Source organism: Bubalus kerabau, chromosome 5 (assembly GCF_029407905.1).
Source record: "Bubalus kerabau isolate K-KA32 ecotype Philippines breed swamp buffalo chromosome 5, PCC_UOA_SB_1v2, whole genome shotgun sequence".
In the NCBI taxonomy this organism is placed as follows: Eukaryota; Metazoa; Chordata; class Mammalia; order Artiodactyla; family Bovidae; genus Bubalus; species Bubalus kerabau.
In genome coordinates, this window is record NC_073628.1 from 96,036,952 (window position 1) to 96,054,885 (window position 17,934).

The 17,934-nt window shown below is 41.1% G+C and overlaps 1 protein-coding gene across 5 annotated transcripts in view; it reads right to left on the minus strand.

Moving 5' to 3' along the window:
• VPS13D (vacuolar protein sorting 13 homolog D) overlaps positions 1-17,934 on the minus strand; it is a 274,396-nt gene that overhangs the window by 105,486 nt on the left and 150,976 nt on the right. For all 5 annotated transcript variants that reach the window (XM_055582270.1, XM_055582274.1, XM_055582272.1 and 2 more), the window contains 5 exons: positions 16,074-16,190; positions 14,944-15,093; positions 11,764-11,913; positions 10,715-10,811; positions 8,410-8,558 (listed from right to left, as the gene is read on the minus strand). In XM_055582270.1, coding sequence (XP_055438245.1) covers positions 8,410-8,558; positions 10,715-10,811; positions 11,764-11,913; positions 14,944-15,093; positions 16,074-16,190 — 663 coding nt within the window. The remainder of the gene's footprint in view (positions 1-8,409; positions 8,559-10,714; positions 10,812-11,763; positions 11,914-14,943; positions 15,094-16,073; positions 16,191-17,934) is intronic.

Here is a 17,934-nt window from a genome sequence, read left to right on the forward strand (position 1 = left end):
AACTATGTGGGGGTTAAGACTGCCAATCCCCTACACAGTCAAAAAGCCTCATACAGCTTTATATTCAGCTTTCCACATCCACAGTTTTACAACCACAGACTTGACCAACCATGATCGTGTAGTGCTATATTGATTGGGAAAAATCAGTATGTTATTGGCCCATGTAGATCAAACCCATGTCATTCAAGGGTCACCTGTATTTTTCTTCTTATACATTGCTATATTTAATTGATGATATTTTGTCCAATGTGTCTTGAACACATTTATAATTATTAATATTTTAAATCATGTGTCTGATCATGTCAACATCTGATTTATCTGTTTCTAGTGTCTATTTTTCCTCTTGGTAGACCTGTGACTGAATGCTTTTTGTATAAAAATATGTAGATTTTAAATGAGTCTTTAGCTCTGGCAGGCAATTAAAGGATGAGATGGTTAGGTGGCATCACTGACTCAATGGACATGAGCTTGAGCAAACTCCAGGAGATAGTGAAGAACAGGGAAGCCTGGTGTGCTGCAGTCCATGAGGCTGCAAACAGCAGGGCACGACTTAGCAACTGAACAACAAGGCAGTTAAAGGGGGTTAATCCAACCGGTGTTTTCAAGGCTGGCTTTCAGTCTTTGTAAAGATGGTGAAGAACAGGGAAACCTGGCATGCTGCAGTCCATGGGGTCGCAAAGACACAACTGAGCAACTGAACAACAACAATAAAGATGCTCTTGGTCTGTTTCCATCTTTATAAGGTTTGGTATAGTCCTTCAGCAGTCTCAACTGAAAACCAATTCCATCCCTCCACTTTTAATCTCCCCAGCACCATAAAACTGCTAAAAGATCTATTTAGTTAGCCTCTCGACTGCTGTTTTTTGCTTAGCTTCTCCTAGACTACTTAGAAATTGGCATCTGCTTCAAGAAATAAACAGCTCAAGACTATCGGGGTCCTTGTTCTGCCTGTCCCTTCTGTGTAAGATATGAGCCCCTCCACACCTATGGTCAATTAATCTTCAACAAAGAAGGCAAGAATATACAATGGAAAAAAGACAGTCTCCTCAGCAAGTGGTGTTGGGAAAGCTGGACAGCCGCATGTAAATCAATGAAGTTAGAACACTCCCTCACACCATACACAAAAATAAACTCAAAGTGGCTTAGAGACTTAAATATAAGACATGTCACCATAAAACTCCTAGAAGAGAACGTAGGCAAAACATTCTCTGACATAAATCGTAGCGATGTTTTCTTAGGTCAGTCTCCCAAGGCAATAGAAATAAAAGCAAAAATAAATAAATAGGACCTAATCAAACTTGCACAGCAAAATAAACCATCAATAAAATGAAAAGACAACCTATGGGCTGGGAGAAAATACTTGCAAACAATGAGACCAACAAGGGCTTAATTTCCAAAATATTCAAACAGCTCATACAACTCAATAACAAAAAAGCAAGCAACCCAATCAGAAAATGGGCAGAAGACCCAGACAGACATTTATCCAGAGAAGACATACAGATGGGCAACAAGCACATGAAAAGATGCTCAACATCACTATTAGAGAAATGCAAATCCAAACTATAATGAGATACCACCTCACACCAGTCAGAATGGGAATCATTAAAAAGTCAATAAACAATAAATGCTAGAGAGGGTGTAGAGAAAAGGGAACCCTCCTGCACTGTTGGTGGGAATGCAAATTTGTGCAGCCACTATGGAGAAGAGTACATGGAGGTTCTTTAAAAAACTAAAAATAGAGTTTTAGTTTTTTGATCCATATGATCCAGCTATCCTACTCCTGGGTATTTATCCAGAGAAAACTCGTTGAGAAGGATATATGCACAACACAAGTGTTCACAGCAGCACTATTTACAACAGTCAAGACATGGAAGCAACCTAAATATCCATTGACAGATGAATTGATAAAGATATGGTATATGTGTGTATATATATATACACAATGGAATACTACTCAGCTATAAAAAAAATTCAATCCGATGCTCGGAAAGATTGAAGGCAGGAGGAAAAGGGGACGACAGAGGACAAGATGGCTGGATGGCATCACTGACTCATTGGACATGAGTTTGAGCAAGCTCCAGAAGTTGGTGATGGTCAGGGCACCCTGGCGTGCTGCAGCACATGGGGTCGCAAAGAGTCAGACACAACCGAGTGACTGAACAGCAACAATAAAAAATAGAAGAAGACTATGAATGAAATAATGCCATTTGCAGCAACATAGATGGACCTAGAGCTTATCATACTAAGTGAAGTAAATTAGAGAAAGACAAATATCATATGATATCACTTACACATAGAATCTAAAACATGATACAAATGAACTTATTTCCAAAACAGAAACAGACTCAAAGACATAGAAAACAAACTTGTGGTTCTCAAAGGGGAAAGTGGTTGGGGGAGGATAAATCAGGAGTTTGGGATTAGCAGATACAAACTACTACATATAAAACAAATAAACAAGTTTCTACTACATAGCACAAGGAATTATATTCAATATCCCATAATAACCTATAATGGAAAAGAAGATGAAAAAGAATACATATATGTATAACTGAATGACTTTGTTTTACATGCAAAACCAACATAGCATTGTAAATCAACTATACGTCAATTAAAAAAAAAAAAAGATACAAGGCCCTCAATTACCAACTCTCTTAGTAGCAACGAAGTCTCACTTTTGCTTGACCAGCCCCATGAGACTGTCTAGAGCTTTACTCCGATTCTCTGACTTTTGAGAGCTGCTTTCTGCTTGACTTCTCTACCTTTCTCAATTAGAATCGTCTCAAAAATAAAACCAGAGTTAGTGTTTGGCTCACCTGATTGAGTTTCTCTCCTCTCATAAGTTGTGGACCCTCAAGTACTGACTTGGTAACTTTCCAATACCTTCAACAGACTTTTGGGCTTTTTTCAGTCTAGCTTTTCTTGTAGTTCTCAGCTGATTTGGGTCTGCTATAAGCCTGTTAACAATTTCTGGATATAGTCTGTTTTCCAATTATATTTTTATTTAACATGATTGACATTTAAGGATTTTAGAGAGCAGGCCAAGTGCTCTCCTTTTTTAATATAAAAACACTTTTTCATTCATGCTAATAATGTCAGTAAATCTCTGATCTGTTTGGAATTTATTCTTATGGAGACTGTGATAACAAATTTAACTTCATATTTTCCATATCACTATCTGGATAGTCTAATAGCATTTTAGAACACCTATATATTCCCCATTGAATTAAAATTGCTTTATATTAAAATCTCATATGCAATTTAATGGACTTTCTACTTCATTTTCTCTTATTTTTTAATCCTTCAGCATGTATCTTCAGAGTCTGTCTTAAATTCTTTTGGAATAGGAGCATGCTTAACTGAAATGAAATGATATAATTGAAGAAAAATGAGATGCAATTTTTTAAAACCAGAGAGTGGGTTGAAATTCAGATTCAAAAAGAAAAAAGACTGACAAATTCAACAACATAAAGTAAAAAGCTTTTGTATGATTAAAAAACAATATGAACACCAAAAGCAAAGAAAAAAGACAAGTGAAAAACCCGAGAAAGAATATTTGCAACTTACATCAAAAACAAAACTTCTATAAAGAGCTTCTAAAATTATTAGTGATAAAAGACTAATAAAATTATTTTTTAAATGGACAAGTGATATGACCAGAGAGTTTAGTCCACTAGGTAAAAAATGACCTTTTTCGATAAATATAGGGTTAGGAGAAGAGATGAAACAAACAGAAGAGTCAGAGGAGAACCAGAAAGGACATGGTCAAGAACAGGGCAATCAATAGTATTGAACATGGCAGAGGGCCTTCCAAAGATAGGACAGGAAAGAGTACCACTGCACTTGGTGCCTTGGGAAGTCACTAGTAGCCTACTAAAAAATTTCAGAACGAAACTTTTCGGAGATTAAGAGCATCCTCAAGTTTTAATTCAGCCTAACACTCTCGTTTCTTTAAACAACAACAACAAAACAACCCCCAAAGAAACATTAAGTAGGTGGCCTAAACTCCCGTAGCCGATAATTAGTAGGTCGTAGATTTGAGCATGCTCATTTTCACAACTGTGACTATCTGGCAGAAAGCATGAAGACCAGAACAGGGGATTATTTTATTTCTCCTGAAAAACGTTCTGCTCCTCATTCATGCACACCTTGCGCATCCACATGGTGAGTGATGATGAAGTGAGCAGGCCCTATTTTCCCCATTTCTCTGACAAAGAAACTGAGGCCCAGCAGGCTTCACCATTTTGCTCAGAACCAAACAATAAATATGCTGGGAAAGCCAGGTACCAACATCAGTTCAGCACTCTGTTTTGGTAATACAACTCTGAGCCTTACTTTCTTCTCAGAGAACAGGAAATGAGATCAAAACAAAGGAGATGGCAAAACGCTTTATACCCCAACTTCCTCACTTCAGTCAAACACTGAAGAACCACAGATGATATAGAAGACTTTAATACCTCTACTAAGCTGTCAAAACCTTCATGAGAGACACTATCCCCTTTCTGAGTGGCTAACACACTTTGTCTGAACCAAGGAAATATTCTGGCCTTTCAGTAAAATGTAATCTTTATCTGGTACTGCTGTGGGGCCTCCCACAGTGGAAAAAGCTGCTCTACGGCACACTGGTGTGAGTTACCCTGCCACCTTCAGGTCACTCGGGCGAGTCAAAGCACAGGAGACGGGAGGGCAAGAGCCCATCGGGGCTTTTTCTTGCAGTAACTAAATGACTAATCAAATACAGTAGTGTACAAAGTTGATGCTTATTTACTCAAGTAGCAGACAGTTTCCCGTTATAAAATGGACACTGGAGAAGGCAATCTGTGCTCATAAGTTCCTCATAAAAATAGGAAACTGTCCATTCCTACCTTCACCAGACCAAAAAAAAAAAAAAAAACCTGCTGAAGTCTTGCAGGAACTTTAGAGTTAAAGAAGAAATACCTGTCCATATGCCATAAGGTCTCAGATGACAAGCAAGTCCCTGGGCCATGTCCTTTCCTTTCTCAGTTTATCCTGCACTAAACAAAACTGTCTGGAATTCATTCTTTAAAGGTTTATTTATGGTACACAGAGACTGTTTATGTGAAGCAGGGTATTTGCCCATTTTCCTCTTGGGACCGTGTTTTAAACTACAGGGATATTTCCCTCTCTGGCACTTTCTGAAATACAATTAACAATACTGGATCTTTTTTCCTTTTAACAAATCTGGTTTTTATTTAGGGAGGGGAGGAAAAAAGTAAAGGATCTGAAGTTTCCCAACAAATTATTTCAAGCCTTTGAGAAGACAGTTTTAGGCTTTTTAAATAGTGTCTTTGTTTGAAATTCCCCCTTACCCCCACCCTCTTGCTCTCTGACCATTAAAATGTGGGTTTTCTTCCAAACTAGATTGCTCAATTAAAGCCCTTCTTTTGTAATACCCCAATGCTTTAAATGGGAAAAGGACTGCTGTAGGCCACCTTGTGAAACCTTTTAAAGGTTCCTGGACTCTTTTGATCTTTTAAAAAAAAAGGCAAAAGAACACATAAACTACCTGGCATTTTCCATATCACTCTGCTGCTCTTTAACATGCAAACTCGGAAGAATAATGGAGAATGGGGGATGGGGAATGCCCTGCTCTCCTTTCTTCATTTGTGAGATGGAGCTATTATCTCCCCCTTCTTCCATCGCAGAGCAAGGAATCCAATCGAGATAGCACCTGTGAGACTGCTCTGAGTCCTCTGAACAGACACTCTATCTGGCAATAATGTACCCTCACTGTAAACCTGGAGAGACTTCCCTCTGAGACTTCTGACAGCCTCATTTCTGGTCTGGAGTCAAGAGAATCAAGATAATTATTCCTTCAATACCAAAGACCTTTTAGTCAGACTCTCATGATTCCTGCTCTGGGACGGTACTCCATTCTTTTAGCCGTTATCTAGTCATCTCAAAGAGAGGATTGCACTTCCCAAGAGCTGCTCATCAAGGGATATAACTCTGTTAGAAAACTCTTTGAATAAATGACATTATTTTATGGGTCCCAGACTCCATGAGGAGAACTCAAGACACAATGAAATGGTGACTTCCACAAGCTGAGGATTTAATATTGATGTCCCAATTCCCACCGCCTGGTGTGAGACATTAACGTACCACATTCAAGGTGTCCCCTGCCCACACCTCATAACTTTGGCCTTCAGTATAGTATCAAATGAAACATTAGACCTCGATGATTCCTAGTTTATTGCATCCAAAGCAAACTGGCGAGCGTCAATACCCTGGAACTTGGGATCTGGAGTCACTTCAACTGGAGAAAATCACATGGCATTTGTCAGTCTGGGGGGAAGTTTTCTACTGGGAGCAATCTGAAAGGGAACAGTTAGGTGTCTGTGTTTCTTAGTAAGATGATTTAAAAAACAAGAAGTCCTTAACTCTCAGGAAATGGTTGACATTGGTTTGCTGGGCGAGTGCCAAGTGTTCTGGGGGAATATATACTTTATCAAACAAACCCATTCCGAAGGGTCACGTAAGTCAAGTGGATACTTGTGAATATGAGCAAGATAGTGGTTTTCCCACGGTTTTTCCCCCACTCCCATGCTGATTATAAGTATCTTCAGTCTCCTGGGGAACATGAAGTTAAAGCAAATTAAGCCAACAGGACAGTCCATCGAGAAGGCGCTGTTCTCAGGGTGGTTGCAGGAGCTCCTGGTTCCCGACCAGCACTCCCAACCCACTCGCTCCACTTGCTGCCTTAATGAAACTATCACCCTGGTCCTGTCCTGATCCAAATAGGACCTGATGTGGACCAGGCTACTGTCCTATTACCTATAAGTCTATTTTGGAAGTTGTGAGCAGGCAAATCGTGGGGCACATGAGGTCTGCACATGTGTTTTGTTAGGCCCACAATGTTGAAAAACAAAAACAAAAAAATTCAAATGGGTTGCCAACACTTAAAGACCAGGAGATTCCACATAAAAGTCCAGATTTCCGGCTTCACTTTAAGAATTCCGAAGATTTGGCAGCTCTGGGTTCACATAACCCCGTGACAACAGGCTGGAGCTGAGCTGCACTGCCCATTTCAGATGGAGGGTGCACACGCTGAGGGCTGTGTACACGCCGAGGGCCGCGTCCCCGCTGGGCTGCTTCACTTGCTTGCGACGTGGGCAGACCCAGAGGTGTGTATATTTATGACTCCAATTCTACTACTTATATGTTCATGTCTCTATCTCCTTCCACTCAGAAAGAGAGACCACCTTGCAGCATCCTCAAGGAGGCAGCATGGGGCAGCGGGAGTCTTAGACTGGTGGTTAGTGAGGAGGCAGAACACCATCATAACCATCTTTAAGAGCAACAGAGCAAAGAAGCAGAAGTAACGGGTGCCAGCTGCAGGGAGGCAGATGGAGACTCCACCCAAGGAAAGGCTTTTCAACATTCACCCAGTTCTCCTCCTGCTCCTACCATTACCTATCTATTTCTACATTACCTATCTATATTATCTTCAATGACAAAGCCCTGTGAACTCCAAAATCCTTGTTTATCAAGCAGGGGATCATTAAGGACACATGGATCTCTAAAATTTCTGATTTCTTATATACTAAGGGGCGACTCAGTATGGGGGGAAAATGTATATGGACTTCTGAATCAAATATTGTATCAGAATTTGAGGAACATCCCTTAATTTTTAATAGATTTTACTGTAGAAAATAAAGACAGACTGCATCTGTCAAGTGCACATCCAGATGCTCTGTAGGAGGGTCACATGCTGGTATGGTGGGGTGGGGGCCCCACATCTCAGTGGGTATGTGACTATGTCATCCCTGAAGGTGGTAGACAATTCTGCTGTCGACCATTCAAGAAGGGATGAATACTTAGGAGGAGAGAAGGAGAGCAGGTGGGTCTTGGGCATGAAAAGAAGATGCTGTCTGGGCTGCAGCTTTTCTCTCGAGTCTGGGGGCAGCCCAGGAAATGGGCTTTTGCCTCACTGAGATAAGCCAAGGGCTAAGCAGAGGACAGATGGGGTTTTATGTAATTCTGTGTTTATTATTTTGTTACTCTTTAATCTTCAGTAAAGTTATACTTCAACATTAAAAAAAAAGATACAGCCGACCCTTGAACAACATGGGTTTGAACTGAGTCGTCCACTTACACGTGGGTTTTTTTTAGTGCTATGCACTTGGCTGCAGAACCGCACATGCAGAAGGCCAATGATAACTTCTATGTGGATTCTCAAGTTCAAGGAGGATGGGTGCTCCTAACCCCTGTGCTGCTCAAGCGTCAACTGTAAATACACGTACGAGTTGATAAACGGTCTTAAAAAGGGAAACCTGTAAAAATATCTGCTACAAATGATAAGGCTGGACAGGAAAAGGCAGGTAGTAAGCACATCCATTCTTTTCCCAGGAAAAGTGGTTTTCAGAACTTCCCCGGTGAGCAGCTCACCTTGAGGTCCAGCGGAAGCTTGTTGGAGGTGAACACGCTCAGCTTGATCTGGGGAATACTGATTTTGAGATTCTCAAAGTAGTATCGGATTGGCGTCCCGCCTTGCTCAGCTGTCTTTTCATGGAGGTTTTCATCATATTTTTCCACCTCTGGCACAAAGGTAGAATTGTTTTTTTTTTTTTTTTTATAAGTCTCCTTAAAAGTCTCATTATTCAAATACTTCAGGCACATTGAAAAGAAATTCATAGGAAGATGAAAACATTTATCTCTCTAAATTTAGCTTTTCAGGGTTCAGTAATACATACAACGTCCTGATATCACTTCTATATAAAAGCAGATCTGGTTCACGTTGTTTATCAAAAAAGTACAATAGCTTAAACTACTGATTTCTGACTCTGCACCATCTGACAGATATAATCTCTGGAAAAAATAATCCAGGTGGGAAAGTCAAAGGTCATGGGGCACCACACTTTCTAGAAACCCTGTCCTTATCATCATTATTATTACTATAAATGACCCAGATTATTTGAATTTATTTCAGAAAATGATATCAAAATAAGTACCTGGATCGTAGTTTCATTCCTCATAATGAACATGACCAATTAAATGATGAATCTGAGCAAAAAATATAATGTCTTAAAGAGAAACAGGCTGCAGGCTATAAAGAACCGACATAGGGACATTATGTCAACAAAGAGTTGACATTATTTATCTATTTATTTATTTTTTGTCATACTGTGAAGCCTGTGGGATCTTACTGCCCTGAACAAGGATCAAACCTGGACCCTTGGTAGCTAGAGTGTAGAGACCTAACTACTGGATTGCCAGGGAATTCCCATCGGACATCACTTAACCAGCACATGGAAGCAGATTAGTCACTTGTTATCTCATGAAATAAAAGGGACAAACATGAGCTAACGCACAGCAGTGCACTCTTCAGCTCGATGCTGGTCCCCACATCTGTGTGGGCAGCTCATCTGCAATTGGATTTATGCGCCTTAGAAATAAAACCAAAGGGACTATACATAGCTACACATCAGACAAATTTACACTGGAAGCTTTTATAGTTCTATTTATAGAAAGAGGGGAATAGGTTTAACAAAAAAAAAAAAGGTAGCACAACAAAGAGGCTTATCTGTATTCAGGGAATAGGAATAGTTATAGAAAGTGGAGAAGATTCCTCAGTGAAAGGCAGACAAGGATTTTATAAAAGTCTAAATCCAATAGACAATGCATGGGGAGAAATTTATTTAGAGCAACTTACAAGAAGAGCATGTCCAATCAAATTTAAAGTAAAACTGCCCAGGAAGTTACCCAAAGAGAGCAGATACCTGGCAGCAGGCTCAAGTGGCTTTCTGAATACAAACACACACTGGCGTTTCCACCCAAAGTGGAGAACGCAGCATTAGACAGACAGGATTTCGCTCTTGACCCCAAGTACGCTTAAAGCTTAAATTCTAAGTCTGGGATAAAAAGAGCAAAAACATTTTTCTTGCACTGTGTGCATGTATGTTCCTATTTCACAGATCCGCAGGAATTTTCTTCCCCCTAGCCAACATGGGCAGATAAACATTAAAAGTCTCAATCTTATCACTTCTTTAGGCTTAATATTTAGTCTTCAAAAGATTAAGCATTACTGACTTCTTTCTAAGCTGTATAAACAGTCTTGAAAGGCCATGATGAGGATCTAAAACAAAGAGACGACGGCTAAATAATTTTTGGAGCATCACTGGAAAATTTAGGTTTTTTAATAGCTTATCTTACTCCCCTCTCCAAAAATAGTAAAATAACTGGATACCTCTGTAATTAAATTAAGACATAAGGGTATAGATGTGAAAAATATAAAGTTAAGGGGTTGAGGCTGGCCAATTTTCTTCCTCAGCTAAACCAAAGGAACTGCTGAAGGGATTTCTGATTCTTGACCCTGAGTCTGTTTAATAAACAAAGGTCAGGAAACAAAGCGCTCTGCTAAATGAATAATATCATTTCTGCCGTCCTAAAGCAGACGTGTCAAAAAAATAAACACAAACAAGAAACAAAGAGGAACAAAAGACTGCTTCCCAAAGGCTTGCCCTGAGTATGCTTGGGTTCTGGAAGGCCCTCCGTATGCAGGTATACCTCATTGCCTGTCAACGGGCAACACTGAGAAAGAGAACGGGACCCCAAGCCTTAGCTTCCTCACTCAGACCACGAATTGGGAAGGGAGCTCGCCAGGCATCCAGAGGCTACCTATTTTCACAAGCAGACTAAAAAACGCCACCCTGGCTCCAATTCCCAGATACAAACCTGGAACATTGGACATTACCTGATTCGGCTTGATCGTAGCCAAAGAAACTCAGCAGCTTGAGGAGCAGTTTCTCCTCAATTTGTACTGTGAATCTCTGAGCCGTGACCATCAGGTGCTAGAGAGAAAGAAAGTCTGATTTACAGTGTGAACGTCAGAGGAACTTTCGTCTGCAACCTAAGAAGGCCCCAATGGTACGGCATGGTCTCTTAATGTGATTTCATAATCATATTGCCAATTTTCTTCTGCTTCATCTCTCTCCATTGTTATAATGAACCCCAAATTCCAGAAGATGTTTAATAGGCGATTCACCATGGTGAATTCACGATCCACCATGTTTAACTGACAATTCACCTGTCAGCTGGTCAGGATAACGTTTATAGATGCACCATGCTACTGAGTTCACGTGGATCTAGTTCAAGGAGTAGCACTGGACTTGTGAATGTGAGGGCCACATGCAGGCATGGCCCCCACTGGCCCTGGTAACAAAGGACCAGAAATATGAGGAGCAACCTCTTAGCTCCCGTTTTTCCAGACAAGCCAGCACTGTAACACTAGCTTGTACATGAAGACTTCTCCAGGAAAGAAAGGGTATCATTTTTGGAATGATCCACTTTTAGTATGATCCGCTTTTAGTAAACACCGTGGCAGCTCAAGGTGTCTGTCCCAAGTCAGGCCCCTCTTACCCCTTGTCCAGTAGTCTGAGATTTTTTTTTTTTTTTTTTTTGTTGAAGTATAGCTGTTTTACAATGCTGTGTATTAATTTATGGGTTATAATATTAATAATATATCTAGACCATGCCTGGTCATGATCAATCTAGAAGATGCTATACTTTCCTGCAGAGACTTCATGGTGAAAAATATACACTCTGATGGATTCAGTCCTATCACCTGAGAATCATCAATAGCACAACCGAGAATATAAAGTTTAAAGAGAAACTTCCATCAATCCAGCTACACAACTTGTTGAGTTGCTTGTGCCTTTACCCCCCTGGACTATTTCCATTTGCAGCCTGCACTGCTGCTCTGAGCCTGGGCTATGAGAGGACAAAGCAAGTCCATCAGCCTACCTTGTAGATGTTGGTCAGCGCGCTCTTACTGGGGAACTTCACTGCGTTCACCTGCACGGCTGGGCCCGTCTCAATGACCTCATTCTCGTTGCTCAGAGGGGTCACATAGAGCATGAAGGGCTGAGTGGTGCCAATGAGCTGGTTGTCCACCTGGGACATGAAAAAGCAGTGACAAAAACAGACAAGTTTCTCAGTTTTCATTTTTACCTTTGACTCAAAATATGTAGGTCACTCAGAAAGTATCTTTGGAAAAACATACCTTCACTAAACCCAGCAACAATAATGGTAATAGTAACAGTAACAGAAGCTATACTTTATTTGGTGAGTACTGTGTGTCAAGGGTGCTTTCCTGGTGGCTCAGTGGTAAAGAATCTGCTGGCCAATGCAAGAGACGCAGGTTCGATCCCCAGGTCGGGAAGATTCCCTGGAGAAGAAAATGGCAACCCATTCCACTATTCTTGCCTGGGAAATGCCTTGGACAGAGGAGCCTAGTGGGCTACAATCTATGGGGTCAAAAAAGAGTCAGACATGACTGAGCGAGTAAACAACATCATGTGCCAAGCACTGAGCTAGTCCCCGCACAAGGATCATCTCAGCAAGTCCCACGACTGCCAGGCTGTCCGAGTTATTCAAGCTGCATTCTCACCACAACCTCCTGGGGACCATCTCTGTCCTCACGTCACAGATGAAGACACCGAGAAGAGACACCCCTGTTGGAGGCTGTACACATAGTCAGTGACAAAACGAGAACTGGACTCCAATTCTCTCTGTCCCCAAAGCGTACACTCTCAGCCAACAGGTTACTGATGCTTCTCTCGTTCCAAATTCCCTGAATAAGAAGAACTCAATGGAGAAGGAAATGGCAACCCACTCCAGTATTCTTGCCTGGAAAAGTCCATGGACAGAGGAGCCTGGCTGGCTGCCGTCCATGGGGTTACATGACTGAGCATGTGTGCATGAGGGTGGAGGGTCACGGGTTGGTAGCAATAAACTGGTAGAACTAAAAAAAAAAAAAAAAAAAAAGAAGAACTCAAACCAGTCAATCCTAAAAGAAATCAACACTGGAAGGAATGATGCTGAAGCTGAAACGCCAATACGTTGGCCACCTGATGCGAAGAGCTGACTCACTGGAAAAGACCCTGATGCTGGGAAAGACTGAGGGCAAGAGGAGAAGGGGGAGATAGAGAATGAGATAGTTAGACAGCATCACCAACTCAATGGACATGAGTTTGAGCAACTTTAAAAACGTTGCTGACTATCTTCTCACTTGTATTGTTCACAATGAGAAACTGGCTGTCATTCTCACCTTTGTTCCTTGGAAGGAACATGCTTTTTTAATCTGGATGTTTTATCACTGGTTTTGAGTAACTGATTATAATGTACCTTGGGATAGCTTCCATTATGTGTGTGTGTGGCAAGGGGGGTGGTGTGAATGTGGCTTTGTGTTTGAGCTGCTTCTGTGAGTTTATAGTTTTCACCAAGTTTGAAAATTTTATGGTCAAAATTTCTTCAAATATTTTTTTCTGTCCTCTCCTCTCTCTCTCTTCTGGGGATTCCAATTATCTATATAGTATTGATATTAGGTTGACTGAAATTTTATCATAGGTCACTGATGCTGGTCTCTCTGTGGGTTTCTAGGTTTTTTTCCCTTGGATTATTTTTCTCTGGGTATTTCTATTTCGACAGTTTCTCTTGTTATAAGTTCACTTATTGTTTTTTTTCTTCACTGTGTCATCTGCTTCTGATCAAATCCAGTGTTTTTTCCATTTCATTTTAATTTCTAGAAGTTTGAGATTTTGACTATCTTCCAGGTCTCCACTTAACTTTTTGAACATGTGGAATAGAATACAGTTATAGAAAGTTTTAATGTCCTTCTTTGAATATCCTAATGTCTGTGTTAACTCTGGGTTGGTCTGGAATGATCACTGTTCTCATTATGTATTGTGTTTCCTTGCCCCTTGGCACACCTGATGATTTCTGACAGGATGTCAGACACTGTGGTTTTCATTCTGCTGGGTGTTGGATGTTTCTGTATTCCACTGAATCTGGAGCTTTGTTCAGGGATACGGTTAATTTACTTGGAAACAGCTTGATCCTTTCAGAGCCTCCTTTTATATGACTGATTTGTTAGGTAGGTCTGGAGCAGTGCTCAGCTTAGGCCTCAACATGCACCATGGAGGCCCAAGACTTTCTGGAAGGCTCTTCCCAGTGTCCCATAATTATTAGTTTTCCCATTGCAGCTGGGGTTGAGCTGCAAGCACTGTCCCTGTGAGCTTTTCAGAAGGTAGTCTCCTCATGTACACCTCTGATCTGTTGTGTCCTCTGCTGATCTCTGGAGATCTCCTGTGCAGTATGCCCCTCCCAGGTCTGCTGTCCTATGAACTCTGGCTGCCTTGGTCCTAGGACTTTCAATTCTGTTCAGCTCATCCACTCTACGGGCTCTGTCTCAGTCTTTCCACCTGGTGCCGGGCCTGAAAACTTTTTCAAGGCAGCAAGCTGGAGTGATGGAGAAGAAAATGGTAACCTACCCCAATATTCTTACCTGGGAAATCCGAAGGACAGAGGAGCCAGGGGGGCTACAGTCCACAGGGTTGCAAAGAGTCAGACATGACTTAGCAACCAAACAACAACAAAGTTAGAATGACTGCAGGGCTCACATCTTTTGTTTCCCACCTTTCGGAGATCACTGTCCTTTGTTGCCTGATGTCTACTGTCTTGCATCTGTTGTCTCTTTATTTTATCTGGATTTGGGGGGGTGTTTCAGGTAGGACAGTAAATCAGATCCCTGTACTCCATCTTGGTCAGAAGCACAAATTCACTTCCCTAGCTTTTTTCTTTTCTCCCTGTGGTGAACTTCAGTTCCTCTAAATGATGGTTAGCTCGATTTTCATTTTTTCTCTGTTTGCAAGATGGGGAAGCAGCAGTCACCTTCCTCTGTGCCACCCTAAGTTCTCCACGTTACTGATAGACTAGCTACTATATTCAGAATTCTGCTGTCTGGAAAAATCAGTAAAGACAAATATAGGTAAAAATGTTTTTTTTCATGGGACAATTTTTTGAAAGACATAAGAAATGTGCACCAGAGCACTAAAGTTCCTAGAACATTAAACACTGATCTGGTCAGCTGTTCAGCAGGAAGCAAAAAAAAAAAACCAACAGGTTCTGAGCCTCCCCACTCACCTGTACATCCTGTATGCTGAGTTCAAGCATGTGACTGGTGGCCAGCTGTGTGTAGTGCACGTTGATTCCCGTAAGACTTGCAAAGACCAGTTCTTCTGGGACTTTATTAATTAAAGACAACCCAATTCCACCTTCTAACTTCACAAGCACCTGAAAGAAAACCAAAATATGACACACTGGCAATTTAAATCAGAGCTTAAGGTAGCCAGGAGAGTACAAGGAAACACATGGCTTTAAGTCCCTCTATTCTGCCTCTGAGCCGATGAACACCACTTAAAGAAGAGTTTAATTCTCACCTGCTGCTGCTGCTGCTGCTAAGTCGCTTCAGTCGTGTCCAACTCTGTGCGACCCCATAGACGGCAGCCCACCAGGCTTCCCCATCTCTGGGATTCTCCAGGCAAGAACACTGGAGTGGGTTGCTATTTCCTTCTCCAATTCTCACCTAGATGGCCCAAATTTCATCATCTCACTAGAAGCCTTCCTCTCCAGGCATACTCCTCACCCCAACCAGAACTCAGCAGTCATATGATAAGACCTCTGCTGGAGCACTGATGACATTTTGCATTTTATTACAGGAAAATAATTGTTTGAGAATCTTTCTCCCTATTTGGGAGGCAAGCTCTCCTTAAATCATTCACCGAACATCCATAACATCCAATCTAGTGCTGTACATAAAGGCATTTATGTTTTTTTCAGAAGATTACTGAATAAATGAAGAATAAGTGTGCTTTATCACACTCATCTCATGTTCCTTTCTAAACTTGTCACTTTCTTTCCAATGCCCAAACAGGGACAGAGGAAGGAAGATGTCAGAGTCAGCTGGAGCCAAAAAAAGATAAGATCTAGTTTGCTTATTCTCAATCTTCGGTCCTGTTTAAATTCTTTATTTTTTCATCTTACTCTAGCAATGTTTGTTACATTCTGATTCGACCTGAGCTGTTATTTAACTAACATATTCACACATTGATGTTGCGATAACATTAAGTACTGTGAAGTAACAAGGATACTTAGAAGTCATAGAGGGCAGAAAGAAAAAAACAAAAAAAGAAGGTCTCAACTGAGAAAATCAAAGAGCAAAATTCCAAACAAATTTATAATGAAGATGTGACCTTGCAAGAGTTCAAACGTACTTCCAATTCCTGCTCTGTGTCTGGATTCTTTAATTTCTGCAGCTCCCGTTCAGTAACAGGAAGTTCATCCACTTCATATGATGAACGGTCACTTTTCCGTTGGGAGAAATCTGTTATCTGAGGTCAAATAAAACACTGTACTTATTAAGAGGGCTCATACTTCCATTGCGAAACACACTCCACACCAATTGTATGAGTCAAAAGTCACTATGCACTCAATAATCCTATGGAAGTTAATGGTTTCCAAAGCACTGCTAAAGTAAGATTTATATAATAATGAAGCAAACTTGGTTTTGAGTCTGTATGACTAACACCAAGCTGTGGACCTTGAGAGTTTCATATAGTGTGGGATAGGCATCTGTAGGTGATCCAGAATTATAGCTCAAGTCAAAATATGCAAAGCTCAGGCTCACAGCATTCGTTTTTTGCCTTAAGAAAAGGGTGCTTTTTAAAGAAGTGTTGTGGATTAGGGTGTGTTGTCTCACAGAGTTCACTGTTACGTATTATCAACATCTTTTCTTTTTCCTTATCTCGAATTTATCAAGCTCTGGTAAATCTCTGTTTCCAGCACAGACCTCTCCCTGAGCTACAGACCCAAACCTGTACTGACTTCTGGATATTTTCATGTAGATATCATATGCTTAATAAGTTCAAAACTTAACTCCTCATTTTTCCTCAGAAGTCTACTCTACATACATCTTTGTGAAGTCTACTCTACATACATCTTTGTGATGTAGATTATCATCCTCTTATATTATTGCAGCCATGAAATTAAAAGATGTTTACTCCTTGTAAGGAAAGTTTTGACCAACCTAGATAGCATATTCAAAAGCAGAGACATCACTTTGCCAACAAAGGTCCGTCTAGTCAAGTCTATGGTTTTTCCTGTGGTCATGTATGGATGTGAGAGTTGGGCTGTGAAGAAAGCTGAGCGCCGAAGAATTGATGCTTTTGAACTGTGGTGTTGGAGAAGACTCTTGAGAGTCCCTTGGACTGCAAGGAGATCCAACCAGTCCATTCTAAAGGAGATCAGTCCTAGGTGTTCTTTGGAAGGAATGATGCTAAAGCTGAAATTCCAGTACTTTGGCCACCTCATGCGAAGAGTTGACTCATTGGAAAAAACTCTGATGCTGGGAGGGATTGCGGGCAGGAGGAGAAGGGGATGACAGGATGAGATGGCTGGATGGCATCACCAACTCGATGGATGTGAGTCTGAGTGAACTCCGGGAGCTGGTGATGGACAGGGAGGCCTGGCGTGCTGCGATTCACGGGGTCGCCAAGAGTCGGACACGACTGAGCAACTGAACTGAACTGAACTAAATGCCCAAATTGAAATTTTGAAGGCCACTCTTGACTCCTTCCTCTGTCTCATCTCCACAGTCAATCTGACCAACTCTACTCCTTAATAAGCTTTCATTTCTAATCATTTCTCTTCAGTCTCCTCATGTCCATCTCTTGCTGTGTATTTTGGTTTGAATCACCACAATCTCTCATCCAGGTCTTTCCTAACTGGATTTTTCTTGGTTTCCAATTTCATTCCACTCCAACTCTCCACACTGCAGCCAGAGTGAGCAAGTCAAAATAAATTCTGATCATGTCACCCTCTTGACTCTTTGTTGCCACAGAAAAAACACAAAATCTTTAGCATGTCTCAGGCTTTTTTAATGTTCTGGCCCCTTCTACGGTCTCCTGCCTCTTTCTTAGCACATTCTATGTGCCAGTCAGATCACTCTTTTCTATCTCCAGGCCTTCACTTATCAACCTCCCAAATATATATAATGTACTTACTTTGTTTATTGCTTATGGTTTATCTCTTCCACTACAATGTAAGCTCCAACACAGCAGGGAACTTTGTTTGTTC